Consider the following 19,484-nt stretch of genomic DNA (forward strand, 5'->3'; position numbering starts at 1 on the left):
ATATAATCTAGTAATTATATATTTATCATATATATGCATATAATTATAATTACTATTATAATTACTACTATATAACAGTAATACAGAGATTGCTATTATACTATAGTATAATACTGTACTATAATATTCTATATATATTATACTATACTATAGTATAATAATATATTATAGCAATGGCTCAGAAGTACATAGCATATACATAAAGTCACAAAAGTATTTACTAGTTAATTATATCCCAAACTTTATTACTTAATGAAACAGTTTCCAAACATTGCTCTCAATCACTTTTTATTAACTGCTTCCAAAAACCGCAACAGATGCAGGAATAGATTGATGACATCCAAGTAGAGGCTGATGGCAGCTAATACATACTCTTCAGGTGACAGCCTATGCATCAGGGAGTGTGTGTCATAGATGATGAATCCGCAGAAAAGAAGGGCTCCCACAGCAGCCAAGACCAACTCCACTGTTTCGTTATAGAAAAATAACTACAGGCAAGATATTAATAAGTTTGTATTTAAGAACGATATTAAGAATACTTGAGTTACTTGCTCTGAAGTTACACATGGTATGTACATATTTAATAATGCTTTACAACTTTAAATACAAATGCTAAACATAGAAAAAGGCCAGGCAAGTCCATCATCATCTCTGTTGGATGAAAGGATGAATGGATGAATCGATGGATATCCTCCCTTCTATTAAATTACCCACCTGACTTTGAACAGTAGCATTCCAAATATAAATCATTTAAAAGTAGATTTCTCTTTCAGAATTATACGTGTCACTTGGAGGTGAGCAATTACAAGTGAGGGCCTCTTTCTATGTAATTTAACTGATATGTTCATCTTTCTTTCAATCCATAATACTGATTAACATAAGACCCTAGTTTTTTAAAAGGTAATTTTTAAGTCATTTACATACAAGTGTTCCAAAAAATTATAACCAAATATCCTATCACAAGAGTACCTCTTATAGCTTTTCAAGATTATTTATATTGACATGGCCAGAAGTAAATTTCAAGTTAGCATTTGAAAACAACTTACCTTCAAGATTCCAGACAAGCACAAAATCCACAAAACAGCAAACAGTCTATAAAAACAAAATATTAGTGATTTAGAATATTGTTCCCTACCAAAAAACTATGTAAATTGATGCAACATTTTCTGGAAAAAAAAAATACATCCATCCTGACAGTTGCCAAAGAATAAGTGAACTATAAGAGTTCATAAACAGGGGCACCTGAGTGGCTGAGTTGGTTAAGCATCCAACTCTTGATTTCAGCTCAGATCACGATCTCACAGTTTGTGTGATCGAGCCCCTCGTCGGGTTCTGCACTAACAGCACAGATTCTGCTTGGGATTCTGTCTCTCTCTCCCCCCCCTAACTTGTGACCTCGTGCACTCTCTCTCTCCCAAAATAAATAAACTTAAAAAAGAGTTCATAAACATACAATGAATACTGTAGAATACTCAGAAATTGAAAAACCAGCTATCGATTCAACATTTGTTTTTATGGTGAACAAAACTAGATTAAAGTACCATTTTTAAGGTTTTCAATTGGAACACCAAAAAAACACTGATATAAGCAGAAATATCATTAGAAGCATTTTAAGCCAGAAATCAATAAAACTTTTAGAACAATGAACAAAAACATAACTATTTTTAAACCAAATAACAGTGTCAAATTAGTCTGTGAATATGCATATCTATCAAAGTTCCCAATGTACTATTTTATTCTAATGTATTATAGAACTTACTTTATGCACATAAATTTACCACTGCTATAATTTCATGAGTTACCACTCATACATATTATATATGATGTATAATGAGGTATTATAAAGTATAAACATACGACACAGGACATCTAAGCAGTCAGTCCTTTGTTATCAGATATGCGATGTGAATACACATCTGCTGCTTTAGGTCACGAGGAAGTACTGGGGTCAAATGTACCCTTCTTCCTTAAGTAAAAAACACACAAAACATGAAATAACCGTTTTCAGTCCCTGAACAGCAAACAGCATGGCACAGTAGTTCCTGAGATAAGGGAAACAGAAGAGGTAAGCTCTATAAGTGACCCAGCTGGAAAAGAGTTTCCGAACCACAGTGTAGGGACAAGAACCCATATGAAGCCCTCTGGTCTCCCTGAATTGAGGAGGTGAGAATTCAGAAGTCAGAGAGGCCCACATGGCTAGAATTCGCAGAGCGAAGTTCCAGAAAGGAGAAAGCTGTACAGAGAGCTAGTTGGCTCTGGTGATATGCAGAGAGTCCCCTTTAAGTCTTTGGCTGAGCACAGATCAATGCATACTCGTGAAGAAGTGACAAAGGCTGGGGAAAGAGAAGCAGGCAGAACAATCCTCAGAGCCCAAACGGGAACAGGAATAAGTTCGCCCTAACCAAAGTGGAAAGACCTCCTAAGACGTGGGGTTTGAATAATTCTTAGAAAGATACTGTCTCAACAGTGGGACCAAATTAGCCCTAACCTAAACACTGTTCTGGACCCACCTAACAGTGCTTAAAAACAAGCATCAAAAGGTTCAGGCAGTTTCCAAGGAACTTAACAGCTTAAGAGAAGAATAAAACCAAAGATATTTAAAGGAAAGAAAAAAATCAACACCCAACAATATAAAATTTACAATGACAAGCATCTAATAAAAAATTAAAAGGCATGCAAAAGAACCAGGAAATATGACCTATAACAATGAGAAAAATCAATCAATATAAATAAATTCAGAAATGACACAATGATAGAATTAGTAAATGACATTAAAAAATATATTCCATATGTTCAAGGAGTTAGAGGAAAGCATCACCATGAGAAGACAAGGGGAAGATATATATTTTTAAGACGCAAACTCAACTGAATTTCCATAAATGAAAAATATGTCAAAAGAAAAATATTCTGGTTGGAATTAACAGCAGATTAGACACTAAAGAAGAACACATTACCAAATTAAAAGTAGCAACAGAAATGAACCAAAATGAATCACAGAGAGAAAACCGAGGAGAAAAAATAAATAAATAAACCGAGTATCCATGAACTGTGGGACAACATCAAGAAGCCTAACGTATATGCTGATCTCAACAGAGAAGGCAAAACCTAAAAATGTTTCAAGTAACAGTTCCTGAAAATGTTCCAAACATGATGGAAATTTTAAACTGACAATCCAAGCAGAAGAAACATGAGAAAACTACACCAAGGAGTATCATAATCAAATTACTAAAAATGTTAATCAAATTACTGAAAATTACTGAGAAAATATTAAAGGTAGATGGAGGATAAAAGACATTATGTACAGAGGAACAAAGATAAGAAAGACAGAAGACTTCTTGTCAAGAACTACCTGAACCAGAATACTATGGAATGATATCTTATAAAATATGGAAAACAGGAAAAAAAAAAAATCACCCAAACCTAGAATCCTACACTCCATAAAAATAACATTTAAAAACAAAGGTGAAAAAATATTTTTTCAGACATGCAAAAGTTGAGATCAAGAGACCAGCACTGTAAGAAATATTAAAAAGAAAGCCCGCAGGCAGAAGGAAAATATAAGATGGAAATTTGGATCCACACAAAGAAATGAAGAACAGAAATGACAAATATGTGGGTGAACATAAAAGATTTCATGTATTTTTAAGTCTCCTTAAAGGATAATTTAATGTTTTGAACAAAGATAATATTTTACGAGGTGTGTAACATATGTGGAATTAAAAGTTACAGTAACAATAGCATGAAGGCAGGGGAGAGGACATGTAAGTTTGCTATACAGGAAATGGTATATGACTTAGAGGTAGATGAGGATGATTTAAAGATGTGTACTGTAGGGGGCTCTGACTGGCTCAGGGGGTAAAGCATGAGACTCTTGATCTTGGGGTTGTGAGTTCAAATCCCACGCTGGGTGTAGAGATTACTTAAATAAATTTTAAAAATGTGGAGTAAGAAGAAAACAAACAAATAAATAAACAGTAAAACCTAGAGCAACCCCTACTTAAAAGAGCTATAGCTAATAACTAATAAAGGAGATAAACAATCTGAAGGAAGGAAAAGAGGGAAAAAAGTACAAAGAACAGACAGGACAAACAGCAAGAAAACAAATGCTGAGATAGTGGGCTTAAATTCAATCAGATCAATAATCACATTAAATGTTAGTAGTCTACTCCAATTAATAGCAGAGATGGTCATATTGGATTTAGAAAAAAAAAAAGCAAGAGCCAACCATATGCTGCCTGTAAGAAAACTATTTTAACTATAAAGCCACAAATCAGCTAACAATTAAATGATGGAAAATGGTTTACCATGCTAACATAATTAAAAGAAAGCTGAGGTATGGGGCGCCTGGGTGGTTCAGTCGGTTAAGCATCCAATCGGCTCAGGTCATGATCTTATTTCATGAGTTCAAGCCCCGCATCAGGCTCTGTGCTGACAGCTCAGAGCCTGGAGCCTGTTTCAGATTTTGTGTCTCCCCCTCTCTCTGCCCCTCCCCTGCTTGTGCTCTCTCTCTGTCTCTCAAAAAATGAATAAATGTTAAAAAAAAAAGAAAGCAAGCAAGCAAGCAAGCTGAGGTAAGTGTATTGATAAAGTACTTTAGGGCACAAATATTACCAGAGATAACTACTACAGAGTAATAAAAGGATCATCAAGAGGACATAACAATCCTAAACGTTTATGCAACTAAAAACAGAACTTCAAAGTAACATGCAGCAAAACTTACAGATATGATGAGAGAATCATACACTAATCCGTACTTGTAGTTGGAGATTTCACTACTACTTTGACATTAATTGATAGAATGAGCACACAGAAAAGATTGGTTAAGCACACAGAACACTTAAACAACACTATATCAATGAACCTGACTTAACTGACATTCATCAAACACTGATCCAACAGCAACAAAACATACATTCTCTTTTAGTGCACAAAGAACATTTACTAAGTATTGTAAGATGACTCTCAATAAATACCTAAGGACTGAAATCATGCAAAATATGTTATTTAACAACAAAATAAAATCAAAAATTAAGTATATAATAGTATCATAACCCAGTGTGGTGAATTGAGGGCATGATGAGATTCCAGCTCTCAATTCCCTTGCTGGAATAGCCACAAAATTTCTACTGAGACATCTGGAAGACCGAAGTTAGAATGACGTATCATGACAACACATAGTATAGATCCTTCAGGACTGAAATGGACTCAGAACTTGCTTTTCCACACTTAAACCTTAGGAAAACTCCAAAGCTTCTGCACCAAGGAGTATGGGGAAGGTGGCATTAAGAAAGCATCTGAGGTTTTACTCTACTCACAAGCTAATAATGAGGTAGTCTGGCACAGTTTCATGGATGCCCGTAGAAAACATGAGACCCCTAGGTCTGATACAAAGGAGTTTATTACAGCAATAGCAGTTGTTAAAGAACAAGCACAGTAGATTGGTGTTGTCAGAGCAGAGAAATAAGAGAGCTAGTAGAAGGCTGAAGAAAGAAAGTGCGACACTGGCATTTAAGATTTCTTCAGTGGAACAATCCCTAGTGACCACAAAGTCCGTGGTGTAGCCATGGCAGGGAGATGAAAAGTTGCTGAAGAAGAGGGCCAGACACACTGAGAAGCTAAGGTGATAGATGGGCCTAACATGTGGTGCGATGCTAGAGTCTTTAAACAATGAGGAAAGCTTGGGGTGCCTGGCTGGCTCACGGTACAGCATGCGACTCTTGATCTCGGGGTTGTGAGTCCGAGCCCAACGCTGGGTGTGGCGATAACTTAAAATAACAAAAAATAAAAAGAACGAGGAAGGCCTGAACAAAGGGAATCAGTGGCAATAATGAAGATGATTAGGAAGTATAGAGCCGGACAACATACACCTTAGAGCAATGGATTTCTAGCACACTAAAGAAATAACGAAAGTAGCACTAGGGGACTGAAGCAGTTGGCAATACTAACCCCCTACCCAAACTACATAGGGTGTGTGCGAATGAGCAGCTAGAGAACAATGTTCTCAAGGAGGAATCAAGTTTCAGCTGAAATAAGAATAATACATTATGAAGAGGCTGAAACATAAAGTAAGATTATTTACCAGAACTGGATTTCTAGAGACTATACTAGAACGGATGGGAGACAGGGAGCACATGGAGACTGGCATGAGAAGAAGCAGAGAGCAAATCTTTCACCGTATGTACCACATGAGTATGTATCCACACCACAGCACTAAAAGCAGGAAATGGAAAAAATATTGCCTGTAAATCAAACTCCATTCTAATACAATGATTTAAGCATCTTGCACAATTGTCAGTGTTGGATGACTAGTTGTATCTTATCCCAACAGAGATTTCTGGTAACCTGGATTTCCAGGGGGAAAGAAGGGGATGAAAGAATGTTTTGCCACAGTAGACTTTTGTAAATTTTTAATGTTGTAACAGGAAAAAGGACAGACGATGCTCGGGTGATGATATGCCAACAGGAAGCCATTATCAGCTTAGAAAAGAATATATGCATTCTTACCAGGTGAGGGCAACACTGTACCATTATCCTATATAAAAAGTATCATTCCATATATTTATTAGTTTGAAGAAAGATACAGGTTAATCTAGATAGGTCAAAAAGGCTTTAAAGTTCATGCAGGTATCACCAACACCTGGGTTTCTCCCACAAAGAAGAGAGTGGATGGTCTTGGTAACAATGATGTTAAGACAAAGGCCTGAATAATTTAGTAAGTTCCATAGCATTCATAGAGCATACAAGCCTAGCCTCTCTAGAAAACTGGGTTTGTTTTTTGTTTTTGTTTTTTGTTTGTTTGTTTTTTGACATTCCCGTTCCTTTCAATATAGAGCGGAAGCAAATGACTCAAAGCCACTTTCCGTCTCCCTGTATGTTCTGGGAGTAGAGCCCGGCCTTAACACTCAGAGAGATGACCTCTCATCACCCTCCATTTTAGAAGGCAGTATCCAAAGCTAACAATATAGCACTTATCTTAGGACAACCTATAATGTTAAGGATATTTATCTATCACAGTCATGAATATATAACTTACCCTGCTCCAAATTTGCTGAAATCTCTCTTAGATTGCAGAGTATACGCAGTCAAACCAAGAAATACGGCAGTAGTCAGTATAAATGCTTGCAGAATAATATATATATCATAGAAAGAAACTGTAAAATTAAAAACCACTGATTAAAAATGCACTTAAACATACTCAATTTTAAACAGCGTTTTCCCCTGGCATTTAGCAGAAATGCTGCATTTTCTTCGGTACTACTTGCCAATAAAAATAGAAGACTCTTTATCCAGCCTTGGAAGGTAAAACCACACCCACACTGCAATAAACAGGCTCCAAAATATTCATTCATACAAAATAAAGGGGTCACATCATTATGAAGTTAAAGAGACAACTGGAGAGATATGACACAGCCAGGTGGTTCAGGATTTGGGGGATATGGTGGGATGACTCCCACCATCTCTGTCCCAGCTGAGTTTTATGACGATCTGTGGTGACTGTCCTTTATTGACTTAAGTATCAGTAGGGATGAATGGGGTCCTGTGGCTGACGGGGAATCACCGGGCAGTAGCAGCAATTCTAGCAATCACCTGCTTCATTGCATAACCCAGTCCATCAGCCCAAATCAAAGAAACTAGGCAAGAAAAAATACTGGCACTGTCTGGGATTGTCTGCCATTCATCAACCCTGTAGACAATAGGAACCAGCCACTAACTGTGTTATATCCATACCTGCATCATCTTGGAATACAGAAATGGGGGTTTCCTGAATATATACCAAATTCCCTTCTGAAATTTTAGAATGAACATCTGAATTGACCACGGCTATTGTAATTATAACACAACTGCTTAACATTTTAACAAAATGCTAAATTGTAACCTCTTTAAAGGAGGTTAAGTACTTTCAACCAAAACCATTTAAGTAATTTTTAATTTTTCAGGGATTAATTTCTATTCTTAAATACTACATATAGAATTTCTCTATTTCTGGGGTGCCTGGGTGGCTCAGTTGGTTAAGCGTCCAACTTCGGCTCAGGTCATGATCTCACGGTCTGTGAGTTCGAGCCCCGCGTCGGGCTCTGTGCTGACAGCTCAGGGCCTGGAGCCTGCTTCAGATTCTGTGTCTCCCTCTCTCTCTGCCCCTCCCCTGCTCATGCTCTGTCTCTCTCTGTCTCAAAAATAAATAAAAACATTTTAAAAAATTAAAAAAAAGAAGTTCTCTATTTCTATCATTATAGGATCAGGAAGGTGAATGCAGAGAAGGAAAAACATGAAATTATCTTGTCAACAATTTTAGAATGAGATTAGGTGGAAAGGATATTATAATTAATGAGGAAAATAAAGTTCTCAGATTATCCCATCTGTGTATGTCCACCCCTATTCCAATAACCCTGAACTAGGAAATCTTTCTCCTATATCCATTACACATGGTGGGAGCCAGGGAAGACAGAGATGGACTTGACAATAACATGAATACATAGTAACATTAATAATAATGTTAATAATAATAAATAATTGGGGCACCTAGGTGGCTCAGTTAACTGTCCAAGTCTTCATTTCGGCTCAGGTCATACCTCACAGTCAGGAGACTCAGCCCCGCCTCGGGCTCTGTGCTAAACAGGGAGCCTGCGTAAGGTCCTGTCTCCTCTCCCTCCGCCCCACCCCTGCTCACTCATGTGTGTGTGTATGCACGCTCTCTCTCTCTCTCAAAATATAAAAAATTGAAAAATAATTTAGAAAAAGGAAAGGTTCTACCAAAAATAAATATTAAGTAAATGTTAATAATACTTCCCCTCTATGTTGAGAAATTTCAATCCTATTTATTTTAGTAGTTATTATTATTGACTTATATTGATTCCTTTATAAAACAAAGAAGTGGTTACCAAACAATATGTAGATTCAATAAAACTGGCTTAGGTTAAAAGCAACAATGACAAAATAGGAAAAGACAAATATGTTAAACATAATGATTAACAATTAACTATTATTGTAATAGTTAATTCTAACTTTTTTGGTACCCTAGGTTAATCATTTTGAGACTATCTGAATTTTTATTAATATTAAGTCATGGGGACGCCTGGGTGGCTCAGTCGTTTGGACGCCCGACTTCAGCTCGGGTCATGATCTCACAGTTCATGGGTTCAAGCCCCACATTGGGCTCTGTGCTGACAGCTCAGAGCCTGGAGCCTGCTTCGGATTCTGTCTCCCTCTCTCTCTGCCCCTCCCCTGCTTGTGCTCTCTCTCAAAAATAAACATTAAAAAAATTTTTTTAGAAGAACAGTGAGTCATGAAAATTTTTACTTGAGGCATTACATATGATACATCAAATAATTATGACAATTCATTTCTTTTCTTTTTTAAACAGACACTTCTTTCAAATACATATTTAACACCAAATATAAAACAGAATTACCAAGTTTCTTATAGTGCCATTCAATAAAATATGATGTAATAATGAAGCACAGTTCAGTGTAGCAATTTGAGAGGCTCAGCTCATGTGATGAAAATGTATGGCTCAAAATATATTTTATCAGTTCCTCCAAGGCCCCTTTAAATCGGGAAAACATTAGCTGTCTTGTTTTTTATAAATGGATAAACACACATGAATACTGTTCTCCATTCTGCTGTTTTCTTAACTCTTTTCCACTTCCTCTAAGCTTAGTTGAACTACATAAAGTATAAACATTTAATTTTGCTTATATTTTAGGAATTCTTCATCCTATGCTATATATTTGAAATATGACATTTCATGAAGTTAAGCTTTAGTCCCAAACACCTTTTTACACAAAAGATTTATCCACATTAAAAAGTTAATGTAACATAAGAGAAGCAGAATTACGGCTTACCAACAAAGGCCACAGTCAGAGCTTCGAATAGTGTCTAAAAAAAGAAACTAAAATTACACAGATGCACATAAAATTTACACTAAATCATGTACATATTCTAATTACTAAGAGTTCAATGTGATTCCATGTTTATGATCTCATTTTAGCTTCAGAGCAGCCTTTGAATTACACAGGACATTTGGTAAGCCCACCATAATGAAAATGAGACCTCAAGGGCACCTGGCTGGCTCAGCTGGAAGAACACATGACTCATGATGTTGGGGTCGTGAATTCGAGCCCCACATTGGGGAGATTACTTAAATAAATAAAGCTTTACAAAAAAGTAAAAAGAAAATGAGACCTCAAAGTATTGAGTAGGAGTATTTAGATTCTAATAAGTGATCCTTAAACCCTAACTAGAGTTTTCGTATCTGTAGCAGGAACAGAATAGTATGGGAAATTCCATTTTTCATACTCTCTGTAAGTAAAAAGAAATTACAAATGATATGCCCATCCGTAAAAACTTCTAGTGGCACACACACCTAGGAAGAATAAAATATTTAGGTAGCACTTTGGTGTGGCAGTCCTGAAACCGTCTCCCAGTATTCTCTCTTTCTTCGCTAGTAACAGAATTTTTACCTGGACGCATAGCTGTTCAGGTTAAACATTACATTTCTCAGCTTCCCCTGCAGCTAGATCTGGTCATAGGACTTTATTGTAGCTAATAGAATGTGGGTGGAGAGGTATACAACTACTAAAAACAAAGGGGCTTGCTCTTCCCTTTATCTTCTCATTTAAAGAAAAAACTTTTTTAACGTTTATTCACTTTTGAGACAGACAGAGCATGAGCGGGGAAGGGGCAGAGAGAGAAGGAGACACAGAATCTGAAGCGGGCTCCAGGCTCGGAGCTGTCAGCACAGAGCCTGACGCAGGGCTCGAACTCACGAACTGTGAGAACTGAGCCACCCAAGCGCCCCTCTCATTTTTTTTTTTTTTAAATAACTGGATGGAATGTGGATATTGGCAGTGAGCTAACTTATGCCACACAATGCTTAAGGAGTACTTGAACTTCAGCAAGTGTCTGTGCCCCTGACAACTAAACAGTCATGCAGATTTTTACATGAACGAGAAGTAAGCCATCTTGCTTCCCCCATGTCACATGCAGCTGAACTCATATCCTAATACAAGATTTAGGGGCATTGAGTCTTAATCCTCCAGCTTCTCTTTCTCCTTAACTACAGGCCTTTGTTTCATCTGCCATGCTTACTCTAGTTAGATTTTACCAACTATCTGATTAGACCGTATCACAAAGCCAAGCCAGAAGTAACAAGCAGTGGCTGTATACTCATAGTCCTGAGAGAAGCCCTCCCTGTAACTCTCCCCACCTGAAATCAAGAAATCTAACAGAACTAGAGCAAAAATGGAATTAGAAATGGGCACACACGTGGAGGCAATGAAGCCACCGCCCCATTTTGTCATAATGCTGTTGGCAGCGTCAGGGAAGTGGTAGCAAAAGATGATAGAAAGATTTTTTTTTTTTTCTGGGCAAATATGATTGTACCACTTTCCTGATACTTGTGACATGACTTGAGGTAAGAAATCCCACCCCCTACTCAAGTATCCAAAGGAAACGGGACAGGATGAACAGGAGAAAAGATAAGACTAGGAAAACATACCACCACCCCAAATAATGCCCTCTTTTAAGTATGTGAACACACACACACACACACACACACACACACACACACACACACACCCTTCTAAAACAAGATAAGATCCACCTCCTTGCTTACTTTGGTAGAGCAGGACAAAGTAACCTCGTATCAGAGGTCTCTGAATAATCTGAAATGTATTTTACATGCTTCCTTAGTTGTTCACCCATTTTTAGCTATGGGTATAGGAATAAGTGATCACCTTGCCCACAAGCATTTGGCTAATGCTTTTCTAGTAGGTTCTCTCTCTGCTGGACAAAAGTCGGTCCATACCAGAGAGAAATCAACCACAGTCTTTTTGAAAGGAGGCTGGCTTTATATAGAGTTGAAGAGGAACTCCATATGACAGGTTCTTTTTATGACCCTCTCTCTCTCCTAGGACAAAGATGACTGGGGCAGGAGTTGGTATCTAACCCTAGGACTACCAACCTGTGTATTGGTTAACAACCTACAATGTGACCTGTGCCAATAATAAGCAGTGCCAATCAGATTCTTTCTCACTTGGGAATCTAAACTTAGAGAAAGAAGTTATGGCAGCAGGAGCTAAAGCTAAAGGTTAACGAACCATATGAGGGCCCACAATGCACCATAAAAAACTAAAGATAGCAGGGGCGCCTGGGTGGCTCAGTTGGTTAAGCGTCTGACTCTTGATCTCAGCTCAGGTCATGATCTCAGTGTGTGAGTTAGAGCCCCTCATCAGGCTCCGTGCTTACGGTGCAGCTGACAGTGCAGAGCCTGCTTGAGATGCTCTCTTTCTTCTCTCTCTCTCTGCCCTTACCCCACTTGCTCCCTCTCTTAAAAATAAATAAATAAACTTAAAAAAAAATAACTAAAGACAGCAAAGAGGAAAACTATGTGTAAGGACAACTGTAAGGTAGAAAAGAGATGTTACAGAAGGGGGAAGAGACTCCCAATTCTTGCTTCGAATTCTCTACAATAGCATCATTCCTGGAAGCTTCCTCTAGTGTTCCTTGTCTAATTCTTAAGGCCACTTCTTGGGGGGTTCCCAAGCTCTTATAAACTTCACATTACTTGAGATAACTTGGGTTAGGGTTCTGATACCTGGCAAACAAAAGAACCTAAGATTTAAATGACCTGTCCTATAATTGAAATTTCTAAAGTCATGAGCTTTTGTTTCAGCATATTAACATAAACTTGTTACCAGAATTCACAAACTTTCTTTAGTTTAAAGCATTTTAATCTGGTAAATAGCATTTTCACTCTTATTTGACGATAAAATTAGCATTAGTTTGAAATGTTTTGAAGTAAATTTTCAGGTTAGAACCCAAAGTCATATTGGATATGAGAACAAGAAAAATAATTTAAAAGATATATAACTTGAGCCTTACAACTCATTCTGGTCAGATTATAGGATTGGGTTTTAATAGGTAGTAGTTTGGGTTTTAATTTTCACAAACATCTAAACAAACATGACCTAAAGTTAAGTTCCCCAATTATGATTTTATTTATTTATTTATTTATTTATTTATTTATTTATTTAGCAAGAGAGAGCACAAGCAGGGGAGGGGCAAAGAGAATGTGAGAGAAAGAGAATCCCAAGCGAGCTCCATGAGCCCAATGCTGGGCTTGAACTCATGAATCTATGAGATCATGACCTGAGCTGAAATGCAGTCAGACACTTAACTGACTAAGCCACCCAGGCTCCCCTCCCCAATGATGATTTTAAAACAAATTAGTACAGCACATCAACTGAGCAAAACGGTCCTTTAAAAGAACAGAGTAGTAAGATAAAAATAACACTGAGGGGGTGTCTGAGTGGCTCAGTCGGTTGAGTGTCTGATTTTGGCTCAGGTCATGATCTCACAATTCATGCATTTGAGCCCCACGCGTGGGGCTCTGTGCTGACAGCTTGGAGCCTGGAGCCTGCTTTGGATTCTGTGTCTCCTCCTCTGCCCTTCCCCAACTCATGCTTGCTCTTTTTCCTTCTCTCTCTCTCAAAAATAAACATTGGAAAGAAATTAAAAAATAAGTAACACTGAGGAGTTAATCATAAAGACTTGAATTTAAGGTCTATGAAATTAAGGCTATAATTTTTTTCTCAAGGAAATCACAGAATATTAGGGATACAAAGTATCACAGGGATAATCTACTCTAACATTTTCATTTTACATATGAGCTAACTAGGTACAGAAAGGCTAAACACCCTGCCAAATGTCACATAACCAGATGGTGGCAAAGCCAAGTCATGAGAGTCCAATTCATTATTCTTTTCCATTATGTCATAATATCGATAGAAAAAAAAAAAAAACCTTTGAAACTGACAAAGGTTAATTTTAAAAGACTAGAAAGTTACAAGTAATATCCTAAGATATTTGAATTTATTAAAAACTCATTACTTTTGTTTTGCTACTATTCATTACATATGTACTTGCACTCAATAAAATAAAGAAAGTTAAAACACAAAAATAAAACATTAAAGTAACAGATACTGCCAAAATACTCACAAATCCAAAAAGCAGGTACAGGTTAAGGGGATGCTTATGTCTGTTTACAGTCAATGCTAAAATCAAACCCAAAGATCCAAGGGCAAACACCAAAATTAAGGCAGGACTAAAAGACATAAAATTAAAAGCATTTTTAAGCTTAAGAACAGTATAAATAGTATTAACCAATAGAATAAAATCTGTCTGTTGTATTTGTGTGTATTTGTGGTGTGGAAGGAACCACACCAAACTGTCAAAAGAAACTATTTTTCCATTCAGGGAATTTGAGGAGTGTGAGCTGGGAAAGAGCAGCAGGACAAAGAAAAGAGCCCATAATAAATGGGGAGTACTTTTCCTTTTTACTTCAGGAACTTTTAGCATATTTGAATATTTTTGCAATTAGCATACTGCTTTTTAAAACTGACATAAAGAATAGCTATTAAATAATAAACAAATTTTATATACATCTACTATGTAGCTATCATTTAAATTAAAGGACTTTACCTCAAATAGCAAACTAATTTTTTTGTAGGGGAAGTGATGATAGAAATTGTCTACTTCCAAGAAAATATTCATTCTTTCTTTTTCCTTTCTTAACGTTTGATTTATTTTAGAGAGAGACACAGTGTATGAGCAGGGGAGGGGCAAAGAGAGAGACACAGAATCCGAAGCAGGATGCGAGCTGTCAGCGCAGTTTGGTGCGGGGCTCGAACTCATGAACGGTGAGATCGTGACCTGAGCTGAAGTTGGACGCTTAACCAACTGAGCCACCCAGGTGCCCACATTTTTCCTTTAATACAAAAAAATCTACATAACTTTTAGCTATGGAAATAATTATTTTGGAGGTCAAATCTTAAATTAGGGATGAACCACATGAAGCTCCTTTGGAAATTTCTCAGTGAAATTATCCTAGTCATGAGCCAACACCAAGGTAAGTTAAACACACGGTTATTAGTGCTTATTCAAGCACTGTCTTAGGCTTTGAGGACTGGGCATAAGTATAATAAAAGCAAAAAAATTAAAATTCAAAACTGCATACAGTAGGGATGCCTGGGTAGCTGGGTCGGTTAAGCGACCAACTCTTGATTTTGGTTTAGGTCAAGATCTCATGGTTCATTGGTTCGAGCCCCGCATCAGGCTGTGCTGACGATAGTGTGGAGCCTACTTGGGATTCTCTCTCCCTCTCTCTTGCTGACCCTCCCCTGCTCATGCTCTCTCTCTTTCTCTCAAAATAAATAAACTTAAAAAAACCTGCATATAGTAAAAATTCTTAATTTCATCAGAAGATGAAAATTTAACACTACAAAACTGTCAGCTAAAAATTTAACACTACAAAACTGTCAGAGGTAAGTACCATGTTGCAGAACCTTTTCTTTATCAGAACTAGTCTTACTCATAAGAGTTAATAATGAACCTCTTTTAACCTCAGAAGTTAATAGAGGAAAAAGCGAACTTTGCTTATCATATGCCCTTTTGATCATAAGCAGCAGCAGAAAATGACTCAAAATCATCTTATCACCTTACCTCTCATGTACAAATGTCCGTATAGACTCAAAGTATAAAAAAAAAGAAGATGTCACTGTAGTTAAGAGAACTTGCAGAGAAAGGATGCTGTAGACTTTTCTTAGAAAGCCTGAAAAAGAAAATAATTACACATGACAGTATTCTTAAGCATTTATCACAGAACAGCAGGAACAAATATGTTCTTAGAAACATTAAATTTTTATATATAATCTGTAAATCTTAATGCAAATAATATAGTGTGTAATTTAAACTAAAAACAAAAACACTTCCAAAGAAATCACAAACTGTAAATGATAACTATCCTTCAAGAAGCATGAGTCTAAAAAAAATTAATAGGCCAGAATAAAAATGTTTTCAACCATGGGTGGTCTGGCTGGTTCACTAGGTAGAGTATGTGACTCTTGATCTCAGAGTTTTTTTTTTAAGTTCGATCCCCATGTTGGGCATAGAGCTTACGAAAGAAAAGAAAGAAAGAAAGAAAGAAAGAAAGAAAGAAAGAAAGAAAGAAAGAAAGAAAGAAAGAAAGAAAGAAAGAGAGAAAGAGAGGGAGAGAGGGAGGGAGGGGAGGGAGGGAGGGAGGGAGGGAGGGAGGGAGAGAAAGAAAGAAAGAAAGAAAGAAAGGGAGGGAGAGAGAGAGAGAGAGAGAGAAAGAAAGAAAGAAAGACAGAAAGAAGAAAAGAAAAAATGTTTTCATCAAAAGGAAAAGAAAGTATAAAACACTGTTTGTACACAGCAGCATAAACAAAGCAAAAGATTACAAACAGAACATTTCCAAACAACAAATCTATCTTGAAACTGAAAAGCTAGAATAGAAAGCATATGGTTAGATACAAATTTTAAGAAGAAATCTTAATTTCCAAGCCATGCACTACTCTTCCCTTCCTCACTATGCTTTACCCACGCTAGCCACCTTTCTGTTCCCCAAGCATGCCAACTCCTTCCTATGCCTGGGCCTTTGCCCTTGCTATTTCCCCTGCCTGGAATGCCTTTATCCTTCTTTAGATGGAATGGTGGTTTAAAACAGCCACAATTTTTTGACACTCCGTTCAAGAGATTCACTTCTAACAACAGAAATAAGGCAGAAGTGACAATGTATGGTATGCCTAATGCTAAGTCATAAAAGGTAATTTTTTATACCTTAGTTAAAAAAAAAAAGGAATACAGCCACCCACTTGCTCTTTCTTAGAGGACTCACTCTAGGGCACTGTTGCTCATCCTTCCTTTTTTCATTATTGTGAACCTAAGGAGCCTTCTGGACATTACTTTCCTAATAGTCTGCCGATAAAATTTTAATGCCGCATACATCTGTTTATGTACCACGGGTCTTTGGAAGGCTAAAATTATCGTAAAATTTGAGATTTTTTTGCCCTCCACCTCAAGAACAAATTTCCGCCCCCTTGGAGGCAATATTGTCCCACTGAGAGTGAATGCTACAGGAGCCAGACCTTCCAATATATCTCTTCATCTGGCTGTTTACCTACATCTTTTGGTAAACTGGTAAAAGTGTCTCCTTGAGTTCTGTGAGCTGCTCTGGCAAATTAATCAAACCCAAGGAGGGAGTCATGGGAACCTTCAACTTACAGCCAAGTCTAACAAGTTAAGGGTAACCTGGGGACCTATTACCTACAATTGCCATCTGAAGTGGGGTGGGAGTATTCTTATGGGACTGAGCCCTTAACCTGAGGGATCTGTTACCATCTACTAGGAGACGGTGTCAGAATTGAGTTCAATTGTAGGACCCACAGCTGGCGTCATGGAGAATTGCTTGGTGTAGAAAAAAAAATTTTTTAAACCACACTTTGGTGACCAGAAGTGTCAGAACTGAAGTGTTCTGTGTGAGCAGTGAAGAGAAACACAGGAGGACGAACTGGGTTTTTTCCCTACTCAAGGGGGAAAAGCAAGTTTGTCACTAAAACATGTATGATCCAGCGATTCCACTTTGGGGTATGTACATAAAAGAACTCAAAGCAGGATCTCAAGGGAGTACTGTGCCACATGTTTATAACAGCATCATTCATAGCAGGTGGAAGCTACCCAAGCGTCTACCAACAGATAAAGGAATTAACAAAATGTAGTTTATTTGCACAATGGAAAATTATTCATCCTAAAAAAGTGACGTCTGACACACGCTACAAAATGGATACACCGTGAACACCTGCTAACTGAAATAAGCCAGTCACAAAAAGACACATACTTCATGATTAAACTTATATGAGGTATCTAGAGTAGCCAAATTCATAAAACAGAAAGTAGAATGGTAGCTGCCAGGCTCTGGGGGAGGGGAAGATAGGGAGTTGCTTGATGGTATAGTTTCGGTGTTGCAAGATTAAAAGGTCATGGAGATTGGTTGCACAACAAAGTGAATATACTTCACACTACTGAACTGAAAAATGGTGGAGATGGTACATTTTTAATGGGCTGTATTTCACCACCATTAAAATCTTAATTTAAAAAAACTACGCTCATTGGCCAAAACCATTCCAAAATTCCATTCTAAGAATAAAGATGTTAGGGATCGAGATTCTTAATGCATCAGATCTTCATAATTCCTTTTGCGGAACAAATTCCAGCCACAGGGATAGCCTGAAAATCTGGGGCAACTTCTGTAATCAATTGGCTGAACTAGAGCGGGCAATGAATTCCACTTACATGACGGTAAGCATTTTATTTTTTTTAAGCATTTTAAATTCAACATAATTTCTGCCCATTAAATACTGTATAATTCCTTAAAACGAAGATTGCATTTTGATTGACCTCTAAAGCTTCCATTTCCAGCAACTGCGTCAGCGAATCCTCAAACTTAGGTTGCGTTCCAGGTGTTGCAGAGACTAGTGAACAAGAGATATGGTCCCTGCCCTCACAGATCCTACAATCCAGTAAAGGAGGCAGACAAGTAAATAGAAACCTGAAACGCGATCACATCCCCTACACCAAAGACGTGCCGGCAAGTAACTGCATTCAGGCGGACGTCACCATGATCGCATAATAAACTTATTTTCACCTTAAAAAGTAACCTTTAGTTTCTTTTAATATAAAGACGCCAAATTAAGGCTGCTGAGGTTTTCATCTACCCTTTCTACGCGGAGGAGGGAAAGGATTAAAGTGGGACGGGCTGCTGTTCCGGTTCTCGGTCGCACAGCCAGAGGACCACCACACCTCCCTAGAGCCGTGCTCTCCCTGGGCGCCCTGGCGGAGCGGAAGCGACACTTCCTCCCAACTCCCGGGGGAGGGCGCTCTTCCTAGGAGCCCGGGGCCTGGGGGGGGCGAGCTGGAAGCAGGGCTTCCGCTCTGAACTCCTGGAGACCCGCGCTGGCCTACCAGCCCTGCCCGGGAGGCGTTGTCCCCGGAGGCCGAAAGCCGCCCCCAGAGGCCGACGACAGCGCAGCAGCCCCACGCAGGGCAGCCCGAAGGGGCGGGGGGAGACGTACCCATTCGGATGTGCACACTGGCAGAGGCCACGCAGCTGCCATAGTTGAAGTCATCCTCGATCGAGGAGCAGGGGTACCGGGGGTCGGGGTCGGCCATGTCGGTAGCAGAACCCCAGCCACCCCTCCCAGCGAGGCCCAATACTCGGGCTCAACGGCCTTCGACCCACTTCCGGGATGAAGCAATCCAGCCCCAACTAGCCGAGTCGCCGCGCCCATCGATGCGCAGCACACGCTCATCGATGCGCTCACCTCAGCGCTTCAGTTCGGCTGGGGGAAAAGGAGATTGCTTCAAGTTGGGGAGGGAGAGAAAACGAATGACGTTGTTCGCATCATCCGAAGTGAAACTTTTCTCAGAGTTTTCTCAACAAGGTGTTTTAGATCCTCTCGCCAGGAGAGTTGCTGAAAGCTATAGAACCGAGGCCCCATCCATCCATCCTTTCAACAAATCTCTCATTCACATATTCCGTCCATAGTCCACACGGGAGACACACTTTTAATTACATATTTTTTAATGTTAATAATAATCCCTAAGTTTCTTGAGCACTTTCTCTAAAG

General features: G+C 38.4%; 1 protein-coding gene across 1 annotated transcript; it reads right to left on the reverse strand.

The window, feature by feature from the left end:
* Positions 1-224: 224 nt before the first annotated feature.
* Positions 225-19,110, reverse strand: TMBIM4 (transmembrane BAX inhibitor motif containing 4). Its single transcript, XM_015079524.3, has 7 exons — positions 18,930-19,110; positions 15,502-15,610; positions 13,999-14,104; positions 9,843-9,876; positions 7,034-7,151; positions 1,047-1,092; positions 225-488 (listed from the first exon to the last, which is right to left on the reverse strand). Exons 1-7 carry the CDS (start codon positions 19,024-19,026, stop codon positions 282-284), a joined length of 717 nt encoding a protein of 238 aa, XP_014935010.1. The 5' UTR covers positions 19,027-19,110; the 3' UTR covers positions 225-281.
* Between the last annotated feature and the right edge of the window lie 374 nt (positions 19,111-19,484).

This window comes from Acinonyx jubatus, chromosome B4 (assembly GCF_027475565.1).
Source record: "Acinonyx jubatus isolate Ajub_Pintada_27869175 chromosome B4, VMU_Ajub_asm_v1.0, whole genome shotgun sequence".
In the NCBI taxonomy this organism is placed as follows: Eukaryota; Metazoa; Chordata; class Mammalia; order Carnivora; family Felidae; genus Acinonyx; species Acinonyx jubatus.

Coding starts and splice junctions, on each gene's coding strand:
- TMBIM4 (XM_015079524.3), bottom strand. CDS start 19,026: ATGGCCGACCCCGACCCCCGGTACCCCTGCTCCTCGATCGAGGATGAC. Junction 15,611..18,929: donor CAGTGTGCACATCCGAATGG/GTACGTCTCCCC, acceptor TTTCTTTTTCAG/GCTTTCTAAGAAAAGTCTAC. Junction 489..1,046: donor GCTTGTCTGGAATCTTGAAG/GTAAGTTGTTTT, acceptor TCTTGCCTGTAG/TTATTTTTCTATAACGAAAC.